Below are 24,823 nucleotides of genomic sequence, written 5' to 3'. Positions count from 1 at the left end.
TACTTATAGTAATCATCAAACAATTTGAAAAGGTTGGACTGAAAAAAATAACAATTTTGCATTATCACATAATGTAAAACTAGGCTTTTCCCTAGCATTTTTTACCGAATTTAGGCTATGGCCTAAATTGTTACTATGGTAACAAACAACAATAGATAGAAAACCACCACACCATAAAACTGAATTTTCTTCACAAAGTGAACTCACTGAATTAACAAACATTTTAAAGCGTGAAATAACACGCATAAAGAAAACTTCATCCAACTTCTCAACTTGGGAACATTTGCTAAAATATCGGCTGCTATTTGAGTAACATTTCTCAAAGAAACTTCCCTAGTTTCCAACATCGGAGGCAGATTGTAAAGGCTTAACCCCGTTTGCGAGACTGCTCAGACATTTCCGATATCTAACCGTTGCCACAGACCGATACAGCGATAGATAAGGCGATACAACGATAGATAGCTCATTGAAAATGCTGCAACTCTCTGAAAACTAACTGGAAAACGTTTTAAGGAAACGTTCTTCGCGTTAATAAATAAAGGTTTGAGTTTTATGTAGTTGCGGTAGGTTTCAGATTCAGTTCTGACGAAATAATAAATATGATGATTCTATTATAATAATTACGTAATCGCGTAATATAGTCAATCTAGATTATTAGTCTACATTATGTGAAATAATTACGTGTAAAAGCAAGTATTTTGTGTCTTTTTTTTAAATGTCGTACACATTTTAATTATATACTTGTCCTAATTTCGGTTAATTTTAATTTAATAAAGTCTTCCTTCATAAATACACTCGAATAAAATATATTTTAATCTTAAATTATGATTACATCTGTGTTATTTATTATACGTACCTTATTTTTAAAAGGCATTAGGGGTCGACGTCATTTCTATCTCACTCGTCTCTATGTTCCGTCTTTTCTTATCAGGACATTTCAAATACATAAACCTTTATCTACGCCCGAGTCCTTGAATATTTCATAAAAAGCTTTGCTTCGATGTGCCGTAATCTGGAGCACAACTGTCCTTAGACTTATCGTGTCTCGTAACATTCGGCCGGACTAAGACGAACTGGCCTTGTTTTAGGTATTTTTTGTTATTTATTGTCGCTTGGGGACTTTTTGTTCGTTATTTATTACGTCTGTACATTTAGTTGGGATACTTTTGAACACTACAGATTTTGTTTAAGTATCCTTGTTGAAATCGATAGGTACATTTTTAGGATATGTTTTAATTTTCCTAAGGTTAGCGTTTCTGCCTTTGTATTGAAGGGTGTGGTAAGGGAGATATATTTTTCTGATTCATGCCAGTTTAGTCCTCACGGACAGCGGCGTATCTATGGCCGACCTCCGGTAAGAATATAATCTTATTTTTGGTGGTAACAATACATACTTTCTATCTCGGTGCTCGTCTGCTACTCCTATATAATAAAAAATCATTAGGAACCACCAGGACGCATAACACATAAGTCACAAACTTTTGAAGTCACAAACTATAAGCTAGAAAGCCTTAACACGTTCCACAAACTTTGTTGTGTACAAAAGCACCAATATTTTCGAGAATTAGCATTTTATTAGAGTCGATAGCGAACCGGGACATCCTTTGAGCTGCTCTATGGGTCGAATGCATTATTCAAGGGGTCGCAATTAAAACTTTAATTAAAATTCTGAAAAAGAAATTTAGTTAATGAGATTAGCGTATGACAATACCACTATAAAATAGGTATGTAAATGTAAGAACAATATTTTGTGGTAATATAAGAAAAATATTTTGGTTTGTGTTACGTAGACGTTTCGAAATCGAAGGGTGATTAACCACTATTCAATTGGTAATCTTGAAGTGAGATCCTTCCATCAATTTTTGTAGTCCATAGCTGGATATACCTGCTTAGATTTCTCTAATTGTCACTTGTCGATTGATCTTGGCTCTTTATTCTTCTTTATTATGATTTACATCATATCTGTGAGTTAGATTCAATTGCCTTAAACTTAGTTTATATGCTTTAATACGTCTTTTGGTGTTCTTTGCCTTTATTTCGTCTGCTTCAAAATGTTATATCGTCTAGTTAGTTACATCTCAGCGCCCAAACATAAAGTATATTTATTCATTTCTGCATCCAAACTAAGAACTAAGTGTTTACTGTAAACAAACCGTAGGAAGTTGTTGTCTATTAATTAGCAGTCAAAAGTGGAGCAAACGTAATTATTAAACGATGAGTTAGTTTGTTTCGAGAGCTACGTCGCCCGCTGAGTGTATGTGTACACTAGCACGTGACACACGGCCTGTAAGGATAATGTTATGATGCTTTAGGCGTCTGTTTGACCAGGCACTGAACCTGGAACTGTTGCGTGGTAGATCATTATAGTGACTACTGTGCAACACCAATCATCAAAAAAATAATTGTTAATTATGATTAAATTTTTGATTATGGTAACGGGGTATTATATATTATGTGGTCACAGTTCATGATCATTTTTAAGAAACTCGGGACATAATGTCTTCCTGTAATTAAACACAGATGTCTATCATATAACACCGAGTTGCAAATTTCAAATGCCTCCTAAATAAATAAAGCAATCTCTAATCAGATCAAAAATACCACGGATACCACAACAAAATACCTGAAGTTATGTTAAAATAGCTATTGTTGCCGAAGTCCTTTACAAAGCACGCAGTTGTATTCTAAACAACCATCTAACTGCCGTGACAGTTCGTTTGATGGCAGACACCGGCCTATAAATAGAACAGGCTGTCGCGCTATTCTGTGGATTGCGCAATAGTTTGGTTTATAATTAAATTCATAAAATCGAATTTATTGACGGGTGTATTTTACTAACTGGAAACAAACTGGTCAAAATTCGTCGAATGAATGCGTAAATATGCTGTTTATACGAATTGCTGTGCGTAACATGGATCCAAAAATAGAATGTGATCTAAAATATAACAAAATACCTATGTCAACAATTGAATTACCTATATCAACATATTATACCGTCTCCGATCTGTGACGAAGTTTAGGTGGAACTCCAATTAAAACAAGAATTGGTAGGGCATCTGAAGTTGGTTATAGACGTGTTACGTCAAGGCTCTAGTTCAAGTTCTAAGGCTCAAGTTAGAACGATATGTAAGTTAGTTAGTTTTGATAAAATAAATTATTATAAAATCTTTCAAATTAATAAACATCAGTGTTAAACATTGCTTGTATAAATTACAAATGGTTATGGTCGTGGTAACACAGTAGTAAGTTTGGGTTCTACCGCTTATATAGCTGATCACCCGCTCAGTTCGTATATCACAAAGAACAGTGAGCCCTTAAAACATTTCTCGCACGTTAGGCGGCAGCTCTCGACACGGCAGCGGCGTTGCGAGGGTGTTTCGTAGAACACCATCTTACGAACTACTCTTGACTCGCCTTGACCCTTCATGCCGTCGCAGCTAATTCGATAGGTACTTACTTTATAGAGACATATTAGACGTATAAGGGCCTCCGATTGCAGCATGTATGAGTGCGATTGGTTTTTAAATTTTCATTTGGAGACTCAAAATACTCAATTAAAGTGCCAGTATTTCATCCACTTCCATCGTAACGGTTTCATCGTAATAAATTTAGTATATATAATATAAGTATCGTTGAATTGTATGCTTGAATTAATATAAAGTTAGGATAGATTTATTTGAAATCCCAAAAATAACATTATATTGTATTGATGTCAAGTCCAATTATTTTGTCCTAGTTATTGTTGTACATTAAACCTTATCAACATAAATCATATCAAAAATATAGGGAAATGGTTTTGAATATTCATTAAATATACCGATTCAGTTAGTTTAATTCCGTGAAATATAATTGAAATAGGAAATTGCCGATTCAGATGTAGGTCAGGGCTTATTAACTGATTTCATTTTCTGATACGAGCCATCTCATACGATGCAGTAGGGTTAACTATTATAAACTTACTTTAGATTTATACATAAAATGTTAAATTTAAAAAAGATTTTGTGCAATTGCGTGTATGTACGCTTCAATTTTGAACATGTTTCTTATTGAAATGGTTCAAATGAAATACTATATCAATTGAGATTACTGTAAACCTATCAGTAATAAAAGCCTTGTCTAGATTAGGCTACACTGAGGTCTGGTTAACTCAACAAACTGTGGGAGATTGAAATTATGAGTTGGGCGATAGATTCTGTTTTATTTGGAATTAAGGAACGGGATTGAGCAATACTTCAATGCATCCATCAATTGCATCCTATATCTTTTTAATCAACGTTGTAGGCTTGCAATTTTTTGATTTGCTGAATACAATGATTCGAATAATTATGAACAAAAGTAAACCTTACTACATAATATGTATAGAAATTGTTTTTCAACACCTGGTGCAAGTCCTTTTGTCCCAGTGAAGTTGCTTTCCAAACTGAACTTTATTTGCTGTAATGAGAGTTGATTTTATTTGAAGTATGTTAAGTCCCATGCAAGCGTCGGGTACCCGGGGACTCATTAGTTGCGATTTCCCGCTGACCGTACTGCGCTGAAATATAGCCTGAGGTAGGTTTTTAATGCAGGTCGTTTGTTTTCTTTTTGTTTAGTATTTAAATAATGGAGAAAAAATAATTTCATAGACACTTTGACAACAATAACATCTCATATGTTAAAATCCGTCAAGCTTTATGGGATTTAGGGTATGCCAAAGAACAGACATGCATGCATAGTAAATAAATATAGATACTAATGCTCAAAAACATTACCCTCTGCAATTACGTAAAAATATTGGAAAATACTTATTCTTTAAAAAATTAAAATAGATCTCGCTGCTCCGTAGGTCGTTGAGCCTGGTCCCTGTAGTCCCGGGACTAGAATAGGGCTACGGTATCCCCTGCCTGTCGTAAGAGGCGTTACTCAAAGGGGGCTTCCGGGGTTGCGGGCGGCAAGAGTGGGAGCTCGAACCGCTCGGCCAGCGACCCCGGGAACGACGGCTGTATGTGTGATCGCATACCGTCGTGCACACCAGACGGAGTGGCGAGCGTCAAAATGCTCACCTGGGCGGAGCTCGACGGCGCAACGCGCTAAGAGGACTCCGGTTGCGTTCCTTTGGAGATCCCGGAGTCCTCTACGCAGCACCGAGGACGGCCACCGGGGCGGTTTTAGTGCGGTAAAAATCTCACATAACCCCGTGTCGCTCGCACGGCATAGGGTACCTTTTGAAGGTTTCCCCTCGTCAACAAAAAAGAAACGGTCGTTGAGCCTTAAATTAGTTCGGTGGCTAATGTTTATATAATTTTCTTATTTCATTATTCCAATACGCCTCGAAAATGTTAAAAAAAAAACCACTATTCATATACGATTAACACACTCTTTTGAAAAACGTGAACGTAGTCATACATTTGAAAGCGTTAGCGTCTTGGCTAGACATCCAGGTGGAACACGTTCCTTGGTTCCTTCCATTACATCCAAAAGAAAACCGTTTAGACGCAGGTCCGATGTATGCGGGTCACGCGCAGTCGCCGGCCGCATTCACTCTGTAATAGACGTTTGTTCAATGTCTGTGTCATTTTTCATGCTTTACTAGTTAGGTCAAGGATACGTTTTATCTCTTTGTTTTGGGTCTGTTGCTATGTACTTTGTTATCAAGGTAAATTATAATTAGTCCCATATTGTTCTGAGGCAGCCCCTTAATAATTACATTTTTTTTCGTGATGGCTATAATAATCAAATGACTTAATTTGAAAGGAAAACTCCGTTTTCATTTATTATGTTCTTGTATACCTTTGTCATTGCAAAATTTAAATAATGTGTAAAGTATTGCAGGACTTATTTATTGTTACGTAATTAACTTGTTCAATTTATATGGGCACGTACTAAAGTGCAGTAGATACGTAGTAAAGTCTAATCTGTGGTTTTATTTTATATCGATTTAATTAAACTAATCTCCAAAAACTATAAACTAATTTTTTTAATAAAACTTATGCAAATGCACGCAGAAAATAATGAGTAAGGATTTTTGGTTTTCCATGAAAAGACGGACTCGTTACAGTTGTATAAAAGGATTCATACAGATATACCAGAAAAACTTGTAAAAAGTCTACGTGCAGGTTTTAAAAGCTGAAACATTTTCCAGCCCTCATAAACTTCGATTGTACCATGAAGTTAGGGCGGGCGGCACGTATAGCGGCGCGCCGGCCGCCCCACGCCAGTCGCGGCGCGAGCCTGCTCGGGGCGCCTCGTGGACATCTCTCGTACTATACAACTATACTCATAGACTCTAGCTACGAAACTTTAGTGAGTGACTCGAAATCTTTTTAGGAGCTTTGGAAGTTTGTGGTAAGTGCATTTTAGGATACCTATTAAATAAGTTAAGATCGATTTTAAGGTATATTGCTCTTGTCGTAAGACTTATAAAAATTATAAAAGGAATATTCATAAAATTTTAATTCACAAAAAATTAAGCTGTTAGTTTTTTGATTTTGAACGTGATATTAACAGTAAGGTAATTAAATATATTACATAAGAAATATGAATATATATTCAAATACCTTATTCACATGCCCCAAAGTACATAACTTCAAGACACAAAATTATGGGAAGAAACGTATTATAAATATACAATCCCGTTTAACAATAAAAAAACAATAATATCAATGTAAAGAACTATGTCATTTTACCAGAAAAGATTTTATCAAATGATCGTTATATAATATAATTAGCATTCAAATCATTGTTCATTTGGTTTTCAGTAAGCTACTTCATTGAAGTGAAGACTGAAACCGTATCTTGTTGTTTCCCTTTCAATAAATTAAATCAATGATAGTATATTTTCAAAATAATCTAGCCCGTTTATCGTGTGGTACAAAATTTGAGCTTCAGGCACATACGTCTAATTTTTAAAATTATATGCGTATTATTTTTTTTAACATTTTATTTAATATGGAAAGAAAACTCCACGAGGAAACCTACACACATGAGAGAGAGCCCAGCAGTGGGACCGCAATATGTTCTTTAAGAAGTACTATAAAACCAATGATTATGGTTATGGACTTGGTTTAGGTCACGGAGACTACATAATCTACAATAACTAGCAACAAAGAGAAGTTTTAGCAATCACCAAGATTTTGACGAGCTGCCTCATAGGTCGGTCGTCATACCGGTCTGATTGTAGTGAATTCCAGGTTCGATTCTCGACCAGAATGGATGTCTAAATAATGAATTAAGATTTATGTTCTAAGTCTGGGTGTTTGTGTATTCGTCATATTTCCTGTATGTCACCTACGGCTGGGGTTGCCACCTGTTTTTCTACAGATAAAGTATATTGATTATTATAGGTAAAGAAAAAAAAAAGTAGAATAAAGAGTACATAGTATCAAAATACACAAGTACGCTTTATTTTTCTCTACATTAAAGTTAAGGGATGTCGCGCTGGCGAGTGACGACATCGATTCAGCACCATTCAATAAATTTCGTTTAAAGAAAAAATACTTACGAATAAACTTTTAAATCAAATCATGCGCAATAAAGTATTTGCGTGTAAATAAATAGTTCTCATAATCGTTATTGTTCTCATAAAGTATAGAGTACAATTACCTGAAATAACGTAGAATACTTTATTATAAAGTACGGGTGGCAACCTACCCACGACACCGGAAAAATCGCAGTGGTTTATTTATTTATTCATTCTATTACCATATAGCTTAAAAATATTTTAATCTATCCGATTAAGATATTTTGAAAAATATATTAATCTATCCGATTACGACTCGTCAAATAAAATAAACAATGTAAAAAGTGTTAACTAGTTCTGAAACACACAGAGAAATACAAAAATAGACAAATGATTCAAGCGTGTAACACCCTTTTTACGTCGGGAGGTAACAAGCAGTAAGCACTAAAGTACGAGAGTAGAAAACAGGACAATTTGCGCAGAACCGAGTGAATATTACACTGTGGCAATTGTCTTCGCTTCAAATCCTAAGTACTGTTTACAAACTCAATCGTGGTTTGGTGTGCGAACAAACTTCCTAATTGATATTCCAGTTAGATTTGTTCTAGTTAGTTTCCTGCTGGTCTTAATTAATACTGTACTAAGTATATTTGATAGTTGTTTTAGTGTTAATAAATTATACATACATTATTATGTATGAGGAACCGCGTGGCGCAGTGGGTTATCACACGGTTTGATATACCAATGATGCCAGTTTCGATTCTGCCAAACTATAAAAATAATAATAATATTTCCGCCCTGGGTCTGGGTGGTTTATGTTTCGACTTATGATACAGAATGGTAGTGTGAAATAAGAGCTGTGACTTAGAAAAAATATATTATTAAATTGAAAATGATAAAGTGATTTAAAAAAGGAATGCTGGATATGTTCCAAAAAGATAAACATGTCGTTGTTACATATAACCGCCTGGATAGTGGTACCCTCTAGACAAGGGTTATAAATGATTACCAAGTAAAACGAAAAGGGTTCTAAATTCGCAAATAGATATTATTATTACACCGATACTAAGAGTGGAAGTACCCAAACATTTTTGTCCTTAATATACTTAAAGACTACTTTTCAAACTGTGTATAAATTATAATACAATTTTTTATTTCGCTATCTACATATTTCCAACTGCCATAAAATATAACTCAAACTGTCTCTTTGCATAAATCTCTCGTGGTGACGCCGAAACACCTTACACCTTCATCCTAGGATCTTATCGTGTACACAGAAGGGCTGTTATCGCGTGTCAAAACTTTTATGAAGATTGCGAGGAAAGTTGAAGTCTGTTATTGCTTAAGTTTTCCCATTGTAACGTGTCACGCAGATCTCGTAATTAAGAACCAGAGCGAATGTAAAGAAACACTTGTTTTTCAGTTATTTACTTTCCGTCGTCAACCCATTTCTTTGTTGGACACGGGTCTCCTTTCAGGGTGAGGGACTTAGACCACAGTCCACCGCGCTAGCCAAGTGCGAAATCATAATCTTCACACACCTTTGAGACCTTCATTTTTTAAAGAAATCTCAGGCGCGATGTTTTTCTTCATAGTTATAGCAAGTGATAATTTATTTCCAAGTTTGGAATTTGAACTTTTCCCCCTCGATTGAGGGTGTGTCCGCCACTAGGCTATCACGACTTCTATTAATTGAAAAATCAATCTATTCACTTATGAACTTTACGGAGTTGTACAGAGAAAAGTTGGACCTAATCCTAAAATTATTGCTTGTCAAGCATAATTAGGATTAGGATAAATAGAGTTAGGATAAATAACACAAGCAAACACAATATCGTGAAAATGCAATTACTACTTACATATTTAATTTCTTACTTTAAACTTCATTGAGATCACATTTGAGTCATGTTCCGTGGCACAATCACAGACTTGAATTTTTTTCACTACGTGACAATTATAAAACACATAATATCTATTTCCATTAGTTTACATTTATTTCTAAGAACGATTCCTTTAGATATTAGAAAAATGTTGTGACATAATAAATCACCAAACTTTTTCCATCTTTGTAAGTCACGGGGCCCCAAAAACTAACTACCCCTGTAGGTAGTTCATTCAAGCCGCAATTAAGTTCCTGAGGACGAAAGCATAAGTACAAAACTGCAAACTCGGTGAAACGGAACACTTATTTTCAGCAATTTACGGCTCACAGGATGAGAGTCTTGATGTAGGTTAGGGCCGATTTAGGCTGTCGAGATAAGTGAACGTGGAATAGAGGTGTAATTATTAATAATGAGCTTTTGTTTTAATGTGTGCTAAATTTATGCTAGTTTACAATGTCAGGGAGACGCAGGCTATGGTTGATATGTTTTATGATATAGGAGTAGCAGTCGAGTATGCGGCCCAAATGATAGTAAGTAGGTACATTTGTCCATGGACAAATATTATCAACTCCAGATTTCTACGCCGCTTCCCTTGAGCACTAAGTAGGAATGCCTCGAAAAATTTTCCACTTTTCTACGCCCTTCAAACCAGAACACAGTAATATTTAACACTGCTGTAATAAGGTAGAAATAGATGTGGTGGCGGTGCCGACGGTGTCGAAACACATAAACCAAAAAAATACAAAAGCATACAGCAAGTAGGAATAAAATAAAAGGTAAAGAGAACTGCGAGGATTGCTAATGAGCAGTAATACCACATAGCCACAATTAAAAACATCAAAGATGCTCTAAATAGAAAACCAATGCCAGTAAATTGCACAATGCCTAGATCCACTTAGCGTGCATTTCATTAAAATGCAGTATATGACTGAATAGAAAGCCTTTGATATAGATAAGTCCTCATTAAAAATAAAATCTGAATACGACTGAACGAGAAGCACAAATCAGAAGGCATTAGATATGTAGGTCGTATTATGAAGTGAAGGTTTCAAAGGGAGGATGCGCTTTGAAGACCATCAAGTGGAAATGCATCGCGTATTTATATCTAATCCGCTTGAACGTTTGTTACGCGAATATAACTGCATTAAACCTCGTTTAACAAAGTGTAATCTAATCTATAAGAAACTAAAAGCCCTGGAACTTTAAAAATATAATAAAATTTAAACAAGCAAGCTAGCAATTTCGTACATCTTACTAGAACTAGAACATATTCCACCACGTTGTTCTCATGTCAATTTATGAAGGTGATGAACATGTAGGTAATACTACTAACGTCTTTTTTAGAAAAAACCTGTATATCAATTTATGGGTACATTCAGGTTTCATTCAAAATGAACTCAGAAAGTGTTCCGAATAACATACAAGTACCGTTCATGCAGAGTGCAAAAAAATAAAAACAAAAAAATGCCAAACTCTCAAAAAAAGAACAAACGTTGAATATAGCGCTTAAACAGCGACGGCGAGACGGGAGGAGGTACTCAAACGCTGAAAGTATGAAAAAGCATAAATACAGGTGATTATCGACGAGTAGTGAGAAATTGTTTACAATTGCGATTCGAATCGTTCAACTGCTGCAGGTAATCGTGTTCGAGTGAGCAAATACTTACGAAGCACGAGTGTGCACTTGAATTATTTAGTGATGAAATATTTGCTTGAGAGATAAAAAGAATTTAGCCTACTCTGGCGTATTTATTTTGTACTTTGCTATTTAAGTGTTTAATGTATGGCTCCATTGATGCTTTATTCCAAAGATACGATGCCACTATATACCTAAATAGGGTATTAAGTATTTTAGAAGATTCATCCTCCCTCGTATACGTCTACAGTTAACATTCCTCCCCTAGACAGGTAAAGGACACTTTAAAGGATAACTGCAGTTAATGGTTTAAAATAAATGAACAAAGTACCTGTATGCCAAAAAACTTTAGAGTACCAAAAAGCGTTGAGTTTGAAATGGACCTGTAGTCTGTGACTGAAGGATGGTGTGACCATTAGACTTTATCCAAGATTAACATGAAAATGAAATAAATGATCTCAGTGAGAACATCATGTTTTACAAAACTTTCAAAATGACCTTAAAAGCAAACACTATTCTCGTTCGAGTAAAGTGCAAAACTAATTAGGAGTGCAATTAATAACATTAATAGTCCATCGGGGTAACGTCTAGCGGCATCTAAAACGCTGGTACATTAGTGTTTTTGTGCCCACAAAACAAATTGCTAGTTAGAAACTTGGAAAGTAAACTCTAACTAAACTTATGACGAGCACAATTATGTAATCCCAACGCTAGTTTACCTGGTTTTAATCATTTAATCATTTATTTGCCATGAATATTAGTCATTACAGGTCTTACAATACAATATACATTTGTATCATATTCAGCTATATTAATTTAATAGCATGCAAATATTACAATTCAATTTCAATATAATTAAATACAAGTAATTCAACAAAGATTTAACATTACATTATATATTATTACTATATTAAACGTTAACTAATTTATATTAAATGTCATAAATTCACGAATGTCATGTCATTAAGGAGACATTATATGAAAAATGAGACAATTTGTGATTGTTTTCTTTTTTTCCGAATGTTGCTGCATGATTCTCGTTAACACATATTATAATGTCGCTTTTTTAATTTAATAACATAATTTTCATCATCTATCAGGTCATGATTACTGCTGGGTCTGGATCGAGCTCTGAATTCCCTGATATTAGAACTATTACGTTACCCATAACCAGAACATAATGTCCTCTTACTTTTTGAAGTTAACGAGAAAACTTAATGGTTTCCATGATATTCCATCGTGGTAAAACCATTTCTATCGGCTGGCTGAGTGCTGCAGCGCTAATGGACCCGCAGGATACGAACACCACAAAACAGCTGCGAATGGCCAAGTTGAGGAACTTAGCGCTCAATTCTTTCCACGGCATTAAACATGAAGTTTCTTTGAAAGAAATGGATCTGCTGACTGTATTGCATAATGGTTCTGAGAGTGAAGAACGGTCTTTAAGTTTCTTTCAAACTAGTGAATTCATTTTTTGAAAAGCAACGGAAGGAGTTCGTGCTATATTGTGCTGTTAAAAGCTGTCCTATTTACTCGTGGATTGATGTAAATACATAATTATTGTGTGTTCTAAAAAGCCAGTATGACAACAATGTGACAAATTTAAAGCAAAATTACCTAGTACCAATGTCGACGCATTTGTAATAGTATGGATATTATAGACATTTGGATGTAACATAGATAAAGACGGGAAGATTTAATTGTTTTTTTTTTTTATAAATATTAATTTATAAATATGTGTGGGATTTAATTCCACTTTGATAATAAAATTACGAAATGATTGATTACAAAAAGATAGAGATATAAAATATTTTGGTAGCTTAAGTAATTATAATGACTAATTTATATTATCAGCCATTCCATATAATGAATTGAAAACTTAGTTCTAATCCTGACATAAACGTCTTGTTGAATTAAATTTAGTCATCGACACTTGCATAAATGCAGTGCAAGTCGCTTCAGTACATCACTTAGTCTTGATCCCAGTATGTTACGAAGCTCTTAAAAGAGATGGTTTTCTATGTATAAATGTGGAAGTAAGTCCCTAGCGAGCTACTCGTTTGTTACTTGTTTTAAGTGTCACACTTTATGCCAAGTAGAGTGCCTACACACTAAAACATTCATAACTCTGAGGTCATTAAACAAACGAAATAGAGGTCGGCCGACCTTTTGGGTGACAATGTCATACTTTAGAGCATCAGATGATAGTAGTTTTGTGAAAATATTTATCTATTAACGTATTTAAAATATAATATTTCCAAAGTATTCATTTATTCAAACTATGGGTTACATCGGTGCCTAAATTGGTAAATCACAAGGGGTTCCCAGCCTAGTGGATATCTAAACGATGATCCTTTTGGCTCTTGATATTTTCATGTGTACAGTTGTATATGGTATTCATATTGCATATGGAAGAAGTGTTAAATCCATTATTTCATTTTCATATTTTATCTCACATCTAAACATTGAATAAGACATGGTACATACTTGCAACATGATGACGGGATAATCTGATAAATGAACAGGTTTTGATATTTTTTTAGATTGCTTTTCGCAGTCATTGTCCACAGCCTGTTATTGAAACAATAAAACCATTTAATATGAACGTGAAACAATACATCAAAAACGTCATGTTGCGTTGTTAAATTGAGTATTTTGATGATATCTAATCTACTATTGCACAATCTTAAGTTGAACATTATTTATGTCATCTATGATTGTATTTTTTATGTGGTAACCAACTTAAGTTTGACCACTCTTACGAGGAATTTCTACATGATGAACTTTATACATTGACGTATCGGCGCACACAGACGTGTGATAAGATACATATTTCTGCAGTTTTAAGCGCTACTGTGTTCCACTCAGATAGATGTGGCATGAAGGCATCTGAGGCATTCCAAATTAGTCCTCAGGGGAAGCAACGACTATGTAGACAAACTCAGGTAGGACTCATATTTCAACTGAGCTGATCGCACACGTCCATGGACAGCAGTGGCTACTTATCATCAGGTAGACTGCACGCTCGTCTGCCACTTTTATAATAAAAAACATACAAGTCGGTGGATTTATTTAGTACCTACAATAAATCTTTTGCAAACGTAGATTGGTACCGGATAATGATTTTCTAAAATATTGTCCCAGGGGTCTAGGAAATCGTTTAAGTTGTAAGAAAACTGTCGTAAATTATGTTTTAGGAAAGTTTTCTAGAAAGATTTTATCAGAAAAAGTTAACGTTAGAGTTTAGATAATTTCCCAGCCAAAATATCATCTGACAAACGAGAATTACATCTAAGATAATAGTATATTTACATTACAATTTGACTTGCACAAAAAGCTATAGGAATTTGTTGTGATCTGTCACTGTTGACCGGCGGCGTGAGCCCCAGGGCCAGTGGTTGGACGCACCCGAAATAATTATTTATCCACGCGCGGCCCACAGCGGTGATCGATTTCACACGCGACAAAACAAAGGGGACTTTATATTAATGTTGTAAAATGGAACAAACATGTTAAATAAATATATGTGTACTTTTGAATGACCATTTTTTTTAATTAGACCTAAATAATTTGGTAATATTTTTAATGAACATGCTTTAAGCATTGAATGATTTTACGAAACATTTTCATGTGTGTAACCATTTTTTGCGATATCTTCCAGCCGTATATATTTATTTCTTTACATCCAATACAGATAATTTCAATCCAAAACTAAAGTAATGATTCTAGTCTACTAGTACTACTAAACAGTTATTCTATATTAACATTTGATTACCCTGTCAACGCCACGTGTTGTTTTCTCGGGGTCGGAGTACACAATTATTTATCCATGAGGGCCCGATACGGAGATCGATTCAACACGTGACTAAGAGCTGGGGTTGGTTTATATCGAGTCTGGAAAGATCATGAGTTTTTATTGGGATGTATATGTTGTACTCTTTTGCTTTTTGCTTAGGTTTCAAGATTAATACGAAACTTAAAATTAGTCGAAAGTCACAGAAAATAAAAAGTTGAATTTTACCAATCCACATAATTTACAGATTAAGTTAAAAAATAATAGCCATGAAAAAATACATATTTCTACTAAAATTCTCAAACATTTTTATTTGTATTGTGTATGTGTGTCATGGATACACACGATACATTTTATTTAAACTTGACATATTACTGATAAAAGTATACATTATTTTATGTTTAGAGTGTTCCCCTAAGTTTATAACAAACTAAAGTGTAAATCATACATAACTTTCCAGTGTACCTAGCTTACCTGCGAGCTCTAGATTGCCACGTCCCTCGCAAATCCCTAGAACCTAATTAACTTCTAAATGCGGCGCCTTAAAAGCTTTATCCCCACTCGCCCCAACTTGGATGATTCGGGACAATATGGACGTTAGATCTTGAACTTTCTGTTGTTTATTTATAAGTACGTTAGTTCGAGATAAACAGCTAAAATTATATACCTACCTCCACACTTATCTCTGTCACTAAGTAGTTTCGCGTTTTGATGAAAAAGTGAGGATGCCGGCTGACATACGAGTATGTATGAGGCATCCGTCCTAGACGTCTTACGTCTTCAGGAGTGACAACGTATCTACCTTCAGATAGAACCCCCTCCTATAAAACAGGTTATAAATGTCCGTGAGTGGCAGTGATTAAGAAATTATACACTACTCCAGTCTTATAAAAATATATAATTAACGAGCTTTTGCCCGCGGCTTCGCTCGCGTTATGAAGTAATATTTTCATCCCCTATTTTATCACATGGGGGTAGAATTGATCAAAATCCTTTATTAGCTGATGCCTACGTCATAACATCTACCTGCATGCCAAGTTTCAGCCCGATCCATCTAGTGGTTTGGGCTGTGCATTGATAGATCACATGTCAGTCAGTCACCTTTGAGTTATATATATTTAGATTATTTTATATCGGTGTTATTTTAAAATTGTAATATCTTCTAAGATGTTCATTGAAATTAAGTGATGTCAAAGACAATTTTGTTCACAATTAAATACTCTTAATCAACAACACATTTATTTGGATATATATTAGTATTATTACGTTGATACAACTCTTAACAAATAATGCATTAATTTCGACCAAATTGGATTACGTAAAAACGGTTCTAGTGAGTTAATCTTAAAAGATAGACATATATTGTTGCGAACATTTTTTTTGGTCATTTCAAGAGGAATAACTATTTCATACATATATTTAGGTATCTTGAACCGTTTTCGTCACGCAATGTTATATAGCCTAAAGTCTTCGTCGATAAATGGTCTATTCAACACAAAAATAATTTTTCAATTCGAACCAGTAGTTCCTGAGATTAGCGCGTTCAAACAATCAAACTCTTCAGCTTTATAATATTAAATAATTTTTTTTGAATATTTCAAGAGGAATAACTATTTCATACATATATTTTTGGTATCTTGAACCGTTTTCGTCACGCAATGTTATATAGCCTAAAGTCTTCCTCGATAAATGGTCTATTCAACACAAAAAGAATTTTTCAATTCGAACCAGTAGTTCCTGAGATTAGCGCGTTCAAACAAACAAACTCTTCAGCTTTATAATATTAATAATATAAGTATAGATTAGTGTTTTTTTGTAATAGAAGTATGTAATACAAACTTAAGTTAAATCTCATACAATTATTATGTGTTCAAATAAATATGTTACTAATTTCAGTATTTTGTCAATATAAATTCCATTGACGTACATCATAAAAGTATTACGTTCTTAGAAACTAATTAACATCTAAATAGGAGCCTTAAAAGCATCATCCCAAACTCACCGCTAAAGATATGAAGTTGTTTGACTCAAAACGATATAAGATCAGCGACGAAAAATAACAGAAGTGACACAGTTGCCTTGTAACTTGGAATACATTATGTAAACAAAGGCCGTTACCGCTAACATGAAAATGATTAGATTATTTTTCTAGGCATATATTTTTACCCGACTGCCAAGGAAGGGTTATGTTTTTCGCGCGTATCTTGTATGTTTGTCTTTCTTTATTTGATCCGATCTAACAAACGGCTGGATGAATTTCAACAGTTAAAGTGTCATTATATTTGTCTCAACGACCCGAGTGTCCTTAGATAGGTGTTAGTAAAAAAAAATCAAAATGGCGGATTTTTGGCGCGAAATAGTAAGACATTTAAAAAAAAAAGTTAACCGAACCTATCGAGTAGGGTATCAAATGAAAGGAAATTAAACGGAGATTATAAAAACATATTTGTATATATATAAAACAGTAAGGTGACTGACTGACTGACTAACTAAATGACTTTTTCATTTTTCAGAAATCAACGTACAGCCTAAACCAAGAACTTTACAGTTCTGAAATTTTGCACACAGGTTCTCTATATAGCTTGAATAAGTACTAAGAAAGGCCTTTTGGAAATTCTACCCTTAAGAGGGTAAAATAGGGGAAAACAGTTTTTTTGAAATCCTTTAATTTTGAAGCAACTACTATAAAAATTTGTATTTGGCTTTCTGGATAGAAACAAGGACGCACTTATTTATCCCCCTCCGAAAAATCAACCCCGTAGAGGGTAAAATAAGGGTTAAAAGTTCATTTGAACAATCGTCAATTTTGAAGCAAACACTATGACATGTTGTATCAGGCTTTTTGGATAAAAATAATGAAATGCTACCTCTAACGAGGTAAAATAATGACCGAAACTTTGATTTACTGAAGTTATATATTTTATAGACCGTAAATGGTGAATTTTTTCGCAAAATAGTAACACGTTTTAAAAAAAGTTAACCAAACCTATCGAGTAGGGTGTCAAAATAAAGGAAATTAAGAGGAGATTACATATACATTATATAATATATCTTAATGTAAAATTCTCGTGTTAGTTACCGTACTCCTCCGAAACGGCTTCACCGATTTTCACCAAATTTTATATACATATTCAGTAGGTCTGAGAATCGGCCACTATCTTTTTTTTTACACCTAAGTGATAAGGGTTGTTCATCCTTAACATTTTTTTTATTTATATGGCAACACAACGTTTGCCGGGTCAGCTAGTACATATATACTCGTATATACACATCGAGATGACTGTCTGACTAAATGAGAGAGTTGCTGTGCCAGAGATCAACGCAAAGTGAAACCGCTGAACTTAAGCATGCTGGAATTTTACACATAGGTTCTTTATATAGCGTAAATGAACACTACGAGGATAAAATATGATAATATTGTTTGAACATCTTTTGTTTTTGAAGCAGACACCTACTATGAAACTTTGTATTTGGCTTTCTGGATAAAAATAATGAAATTCACTGCTTTTGGAAATTCTACTTCAGCCTTTTTGGTGCAGTCGGGTTTTTGATTTTTTAAATTAATTACTTGTTAAAATAGGTACTTATTACATATATTTTTAAGCTTATACAAGAAAACAGCTATTAATCTAGCCAGAAATCATTGAAATTAAATACATTTATTTTGTATAGGCCTGTGGAGTCACTTACAAATTGTCAGTTACAATATTTTTTCTTATGCTACTACCGGATCGGAACCAAATTATTCATTATTTATGAGGATTTATATCACATTAAAGAAGGTGACTGAATGGTGGCTGATGCAACCCGAATCATTTGAAGGATATTCGATTTTTCCTCTTATGATATCCTGACCAGTATCGCATAATTATGAGCTCGTAGTGAAACAAGGGCACCTTTACTAACCCGTTAGTTGGGTAATCCGGGCGTTCACTTAACAACATTTCATTTTTAACCAGCCACTTTACCCCGCTCTACTCATTTCCCTACTTCAAACTTAGATTAAAATGGACTGAACGTAAAAGTTCTTAATGACATAAGAGTGAGTTTGAATTTTGGAAAGTAGGGCTTATATCAGAAACTTCTGTGCTTCAAGTCACTTTGTGCCATTTAAAACTATCAAATTATAAAATCGAAATTATAATAAAATCTTTTACGTACAAGGATATGAAGATGTTTCATTAATGGGATGGTATCATGATTGATTATTATATTATTATTGATTAAATATGTCAAATTTCTACGCGTTAAATGCGTAGAAGCTTTTTTAATTACAGATAAAAAAATGCTGCAAAAATATTAATTTACAATCTTTTACTAAGACCCCTTAGGGGGTGGATTTTAATAAACTTATTATGTACAAAATATAATTATTTTATAACCCTAATGGTATAAGCTCTTTGATGTCCATCCGTCAGTCATATCAGAGTTTTCTAAAGTACATTCAATCTGGCTGTTACCTCGCTGAAATTGAATAAGATCAGTTTCAATATTCGTAACTAAATTCCCTTAATAAAAAAATCATGAAATACATTTTCTGAACACACATACAATTTTATTTGATATATTACTAAAATAGGATTTTATAAGAAATGACAATATTCCGGAGACTGGTCTCCCGAACATTTTATTTTCTACTTCAATAGTTCAGCAGTCAAAGGAAAATTCGAATAGAAATCGCTTTGAGATAAATCGTATTTCGGAGCCACAGTGCCATATAAATACCAAGAGAGTTCTTTCGGTATCTGTACGTGACAAAATATTTTTGTTTAACAATTAGTATCTGTTTAAAGTTTAAGCCTGTTTAACCCCTTAAGCCGGTGGATTTAAATACGAAATTTATTCTAGAATTTTCTTATCGTAGATACCTATACTTACCCTAAGGCAGGGTTTTTTAAATACCACCTTTACCTTTACACCATACTCAAGGGTACCATACTCATAGGATAATAATAATTTATTTTATACAAATTTTCCTAGTTATTTTGAAGATATACACATATACTACTCGTAGCTGACCCGGCAAACGTTGTGTTGCCATATGATTAAAAAAATGTTAAGGGTGAACAACCCTTATCACTTAGGGGTATGAAAAATAGATAGTAGACGATTCTCAGACCTACTGAATATGAATATAAAATTTGGTGAAAATCGGTAAAGCCACATTGTGACACGAGATAAAATTCTCATACATATAAGATAAGTAATTTTTAACTACCTAGTAAAAGTGAAGGTTTTAAGCTTAATAAACTAAAACTACACAATACTTTCCCAGTAACAGAGAGACAGGAACGGGATTGTGCTTAATTAAAATGGACGCTGCCCGCCACTTCGCTTTATTACTTAGGGTCAGGCCTCAGTGAGAGCGGAAGCGGACCACAAGCGCCGGCGGCTTACATTGATTACTTTGTGAGAGGATATTGCTAACGCTCATGTCTCTTTGCAAGGGTGTGGAAAGGGAAATATACTTATCTGAGGCTTTCCAGCCCTGAAGGCTACTCAGGGGTAGCAATGCAGCTGTAATAACCTCAGATAGAAATCTAATCTAGGGTTGATCCCAGAGATCCACGGGTGGAATAGTTACTTATCATCAGTTGGGCTGCCTACTCGTTTACTACTTCAGTATTATAAAAAGGTAATTCTTCTAGTCTAAAGGATTCACGGGCAGTGGACTGACTAGGACTGCGAAAATAAATAAAGCGATTTTAAAGTACGTAGAAAAGTGAAAATCTGCAATTTAAATTGACTGTCGTGGGTAGGAAAATCGCAGAAAGTAATGAATAGATACACTCACATAAAGCCACGGTCCATTATTATTATTGCAGAAACAATTAAACTACATTATTCACAACCTAATAACTATTAAATACTACATACGTGATTTGTAAGGTAAGGCCAAACTAATATAAGACGTTCTAATCCTGCCTGCAGCAACGCACCTGTGATCGACCTCGGGTAGTTTGGCAATAACCCTTTAATTACTAAAATATTGAATATTCCTGTAAGGGCTAGACCGTAACCGTTTAGATGAACTAAATAAAAGAAAGATAAAATCTTAAAGTTTTATATTTCCTTGCTTAATGGAAATATTTAACTAAAATGGGGTGAGTGACGCGCGGTAAAGCAATGAATGGGTGTAAATTTCTGATACAGGACTGTACGTGCGTTGCCCGTACAATACCATTGATTCTGAAATATTCAAATCCTTACAAGAAATTTAGAAAAAATATACCTATTATCTCTTTTTATTAAAAATCTGGAATATAAGATATTTTTCGTATTGAAAAGGACTCAAGTCGTACCACACGCCAAGCTTCTTACCGCTTCATACCTGCAGGCTGCAGCTTACTCCAATATCGTCGGATTGTCGCTGAGCTCTCGCTTAAGAAAAATGCAGATGCATTGTTGCCACAACAACAGGCATGAAAGCAAGAAACCATTGTTCTAAATGGCACTGAAAAACGCCCAGAGAAAGACATGCGAAAGCTTTATCGACTGTTTTTACACCAAGCTGTAAAATTACAATTGATAAATACGCTTTTTACTCTGAATTGAATTATTATTTTAATAACTTAAATTTTATTATAGAAAAATCTTGTATTTAATTCGATTAGCATTAGCAATAAAAGCGTGTTTTTTTGTTTTCTTAAACTATTATTTATTCATTAAATTCCATATCATAATGAGAAAAAAAATATAAAGAAGATGAAAGAAATGAAAAAATAAGTAATTATACCTTCCGTTTATTTGTTTTTTTCATTGCTTTCGTTATCATGTGTCCTCCTTGTAACAAATTATAGTGTCCGTTTTAATTTAATTAAAACATGAATATAAAATGAAAAATATTGAAAATATACTTAATATTTTCAATATTTTTCATTTTATCTTTATAATTATAGGCTTCATCGTGGACTCCTAAAACCAAGCTAAAATATCAAGTTAATATTATAAAACAAAAAGTTGTTGCTCCAGATAAAATATTATAACAACCACAAGCAATCGTCATTAAAACTGAAAAACAGAAGCGTCATTACTCAAAACATTCATCATTTCGAAATAAAAACCTACAAAATGTAAAATGATATTTTTTAACAATACAAAAAGGATTGACTTTGCTGACTCGAAATTTTATAATGGTCGCAAACCAAACAGGCAACAATAAAAGTGAGAAACAAAAGCAAGGGGAATCTATCAACACGGGACACGACGCGATCCGGGAAAGCATTCGATGTTACAATTTAAGTTATTAATAACGTATCCAATTTTAGCCTACCAAAGATCGAAATGTACGGTATCAAGCAATTATTAAATCTGGATCTTCGGTAAAACTTGGGTCGAAACATAGGATAGATTGATTATTAATAACGGGCGTTTATGGTAACCTTATAACATACATAAAAATGTATTTTTATTGTGTCGTGATGACGACCGGATGCTTAATTGTTCATCAATCGAATTTAAATCTTATGATTGTAATCGTAACTGTAGTATTATATAAATGTAGTATCTGAACAAAATACATAAAATCATTAGACAAACGTTTTTAACATGCAACTCCTAGTAACGGAATGGGACCATTAACATTATCATTATATAGTTTTCATTACTATTAAACTGATAACAAAGGTATCGTTAAATCACAGCTACTAATACCGTAGGTACCATAGGTATTAGTAGCTGTAATTTGCAGGATCATAAAAATAATAATTAAGTCAGAAACGATACCCCGGATAATAGACGATAGCTTTATAAACAATCAAACTGACACTGTGTATATAGTACAATAGCTTACTATATGCAATGAGTGTAAGTAGGTAAGTGTTACCACTTACATTACCAAGATGGCTATTTCAATCGACGTCGTTAGTCGTTCTGGTCGTGGTCGTGAAGAGCGAGTCATTCCGTTGGAGAGCAATGTGTGGTTTGACGCAAAAAGTCCGCAGGGAGAAGCCGCAGGGAGCAGGTTTAATCATTCCCATTGTGTTGCCGGTGTAGTGCTGAGCGGGCAGTGATTTGCGGATTAGGCTTCGACGGCATTCCTGCAATAACCCCAGAACAATGCCGGTCGGGCTTATTAACTCTTGCTAAGTCCACTTCACTTCTGTTGTCTTTTCTACTAACCGGGAACTAGCTCAGACTTGTTTGACAGAGCGATTATACTTTAGAAATCCTGACCTGCCGTAATGTCACAATAACCTATCATGTGACATTTATGTGTTTCTTACTTTTCTTGAATATGAATAAAAGCTCTAGTTAATAAAGCAATCAATTCCTATTATACCTTCAATCACTGAAATACCATTTCTAGGAGGCAGAATTTTCCAAAATTCTTTCTATGTATAGGTAAGACATTGGGCAGGTTACATAGATTGCTTGATGTAAAGATATATGTCTGACGGTAAAGAATCTTAACCCTACACATGCCAGACATGTAATACCCAGATTACATTACATAAAATATTTTATGCGTTTTGCATTACTCAAGAGTATATTTGACAATGTTTACTATTAAATATTCCATGTACATATTTATACTAATAATATGGTGTTATTGTCAGCAGGAGAGCGCGTGCGCGGTGCCCGTGCTCGTGGTGGTCGCTCTTACTGGGGTCAAGGTATGCGACCCCGACGACCAGGTATGTTTTACATCTGTTTTTACCCTTATACCTAAGTCCTTAAGAAAAATAATCCCCTTTTTGATAAATAAATTAAAAAAAAAAACAGTTATTTTGATAAATTTTGTTTTATTGTAAATGGTTTCGGCTTCATTGGTATGATTCAACCAACAAAGTAATTAAGTCAATAGAACATAATTTACGTTTGTGTTTGAATTTTATGCCAGGACTCAGTAAATTCACGACTTCGGAATGACACTTACAACACATGAGCTTTAAAAGATTTAGACTCCTAAAATTATTTCGATTCGATATCTTACTAAGATCACATTCTAACATTATATAATAGTATAGACATAGGCATAGACACCTAATATGAATTCTATTCGATATCTTATTTAGATGACATTGTAATGTTATAATATTACAATATTATATTATTATACTAATGACATCTAAATATAGACATAGATACAGCCACCTAATATGATTTCAATTCGATGTGTTATTAAGATGACATTGTAATGATAATGCATGTTTCAGAGCGTGCGCATGTCGCACGCGCTGCGGCGCATCTCGTACGCGACGTGTGAGGCGGCGCGCGCTCTGTTCGCGTTCGTGGCGCGCGAGCCGCGCTCCGAGCCCTCGCACCAGTACTGCCACGCCTTCGAAACTGATACGCCTGACCAGGTGAGGTTACATATATGTCTCTGATATAACTACCGGTTATTCAGTGTATTTCTTATTTTTGTAATAACGAAGAACCCTTTGTGTTTCGACTCCGGCAGCACCACCGCCACACCTATTTCTGCCTTATAACAGCAATGCTAACAATGGAGACATAATTTTACGAACCGTTCCAACTTAGTCAGGGGTAGCGGCGCATCTGTGGTCGACCTCAGTTAGGAATATCTATTCCTATCTGGGGTTCATTACAGATGTCCATAAGCGGCAGTAGCCATTTACCATCAAGTGGACTGCATGCTCGTCTGCTACTCCTATATTATAAAAAAAAAACTAGAGAAGTAGTAAACGAACAGTCTACCCGATGGTAAGTGTCTACTGCCGCCCACGGACGTATGTTATGTATATGACGTATGACCCTAGGTAAGATGAACATCCTACCTGAAGTCGGCACAAAAGTGTTGCTACCCCTGAGGGCTAAGTTGGAACAGCTTTGGATAACTATGTCTTCCTTACCACACGTTCTACACTAAAAACTGGAACACAGCAGGGTTAAACACTGCTGTTATAAGACATAGATTATAAGGCAGAAAAATTGTGATCGTGCCGTCGCCGGAGTTGAACCACAATTGATTCTAAGACCTTAAATTACTCAAAAACAATACTTTATGCTGGAGAACTGGGGGTGTTCCTTTTTTAGATTACCAATAAAGATAACCCTCAGAAATATTATTATTTCAAAAATTTTAAGTATACCGAAATGGAAATTAGGTT

At 34.5% G+C, this 24,823-nt stretch overlaps 1 protein-coding gene across 5 annotated transcripts in view; it reads left to right on the top strand.

Moving 5' to 3' along the window:
- LOC140750491 (EGFR adapter protein) overlaps nucleotides 1–24,823 on the top strand; it is a 138,195-nt gene that overhangs the window by 51,843 nt on the left and 61,529 nt on the right. Inside the window, exons 1-3 of one of the 5 annotated variants that reach the window (XM_073084043.1) lie at nucleotides 6,204–6,324; nucleotides 23,312–23,386; nucleotides 23,909–24,055. In XM_073084043.1, coding sequence (XP_072940144.1) covers nucleotides 23,918–24,055 — 138 coding nt within the window. In that variant the 5' untranslated portion in view covers nucleotides 6,204–6,324; nucleotides 23,312–23,386; nucleotides 23,909–23,917. Of the gene's footprint in view, nucleotides 1–6,203; nucleotides 6,325–23,308; nucleotides 23,387–23,908; nucleotides 24,056–24,823 lie in introns of those variants that run through there. The other 4 variants (XM_073084042.1, XM_073084044.1, XM_073084041.1 and 1 more) reach the window with 4 other exon arrangements.

The sequence above is a fragment of the Epargyreus clarus genome, unplaced genomic scaffold (assembly GCF_041222505.1).
Source record: "Epargyreus clarus isolate Ecla_fem2 unplaced genomic scaffold, WU_Ecla_fem_2.2 ptg000019l, whole genome shotgun sequence".
Taxonomy (NCBI): domain Eukaryota; kingdom Metazoa; phylum Arthropoda; class Insecta; order Lepidoptera; family Hesperiidae; genus Epargyreus; species Epargyreus clarus.
The sequence above is the reverse complement of the archived record's forward strand: the minus strand, read 5'-3'. Positions and strand labels throughout refer to the sequence as shown.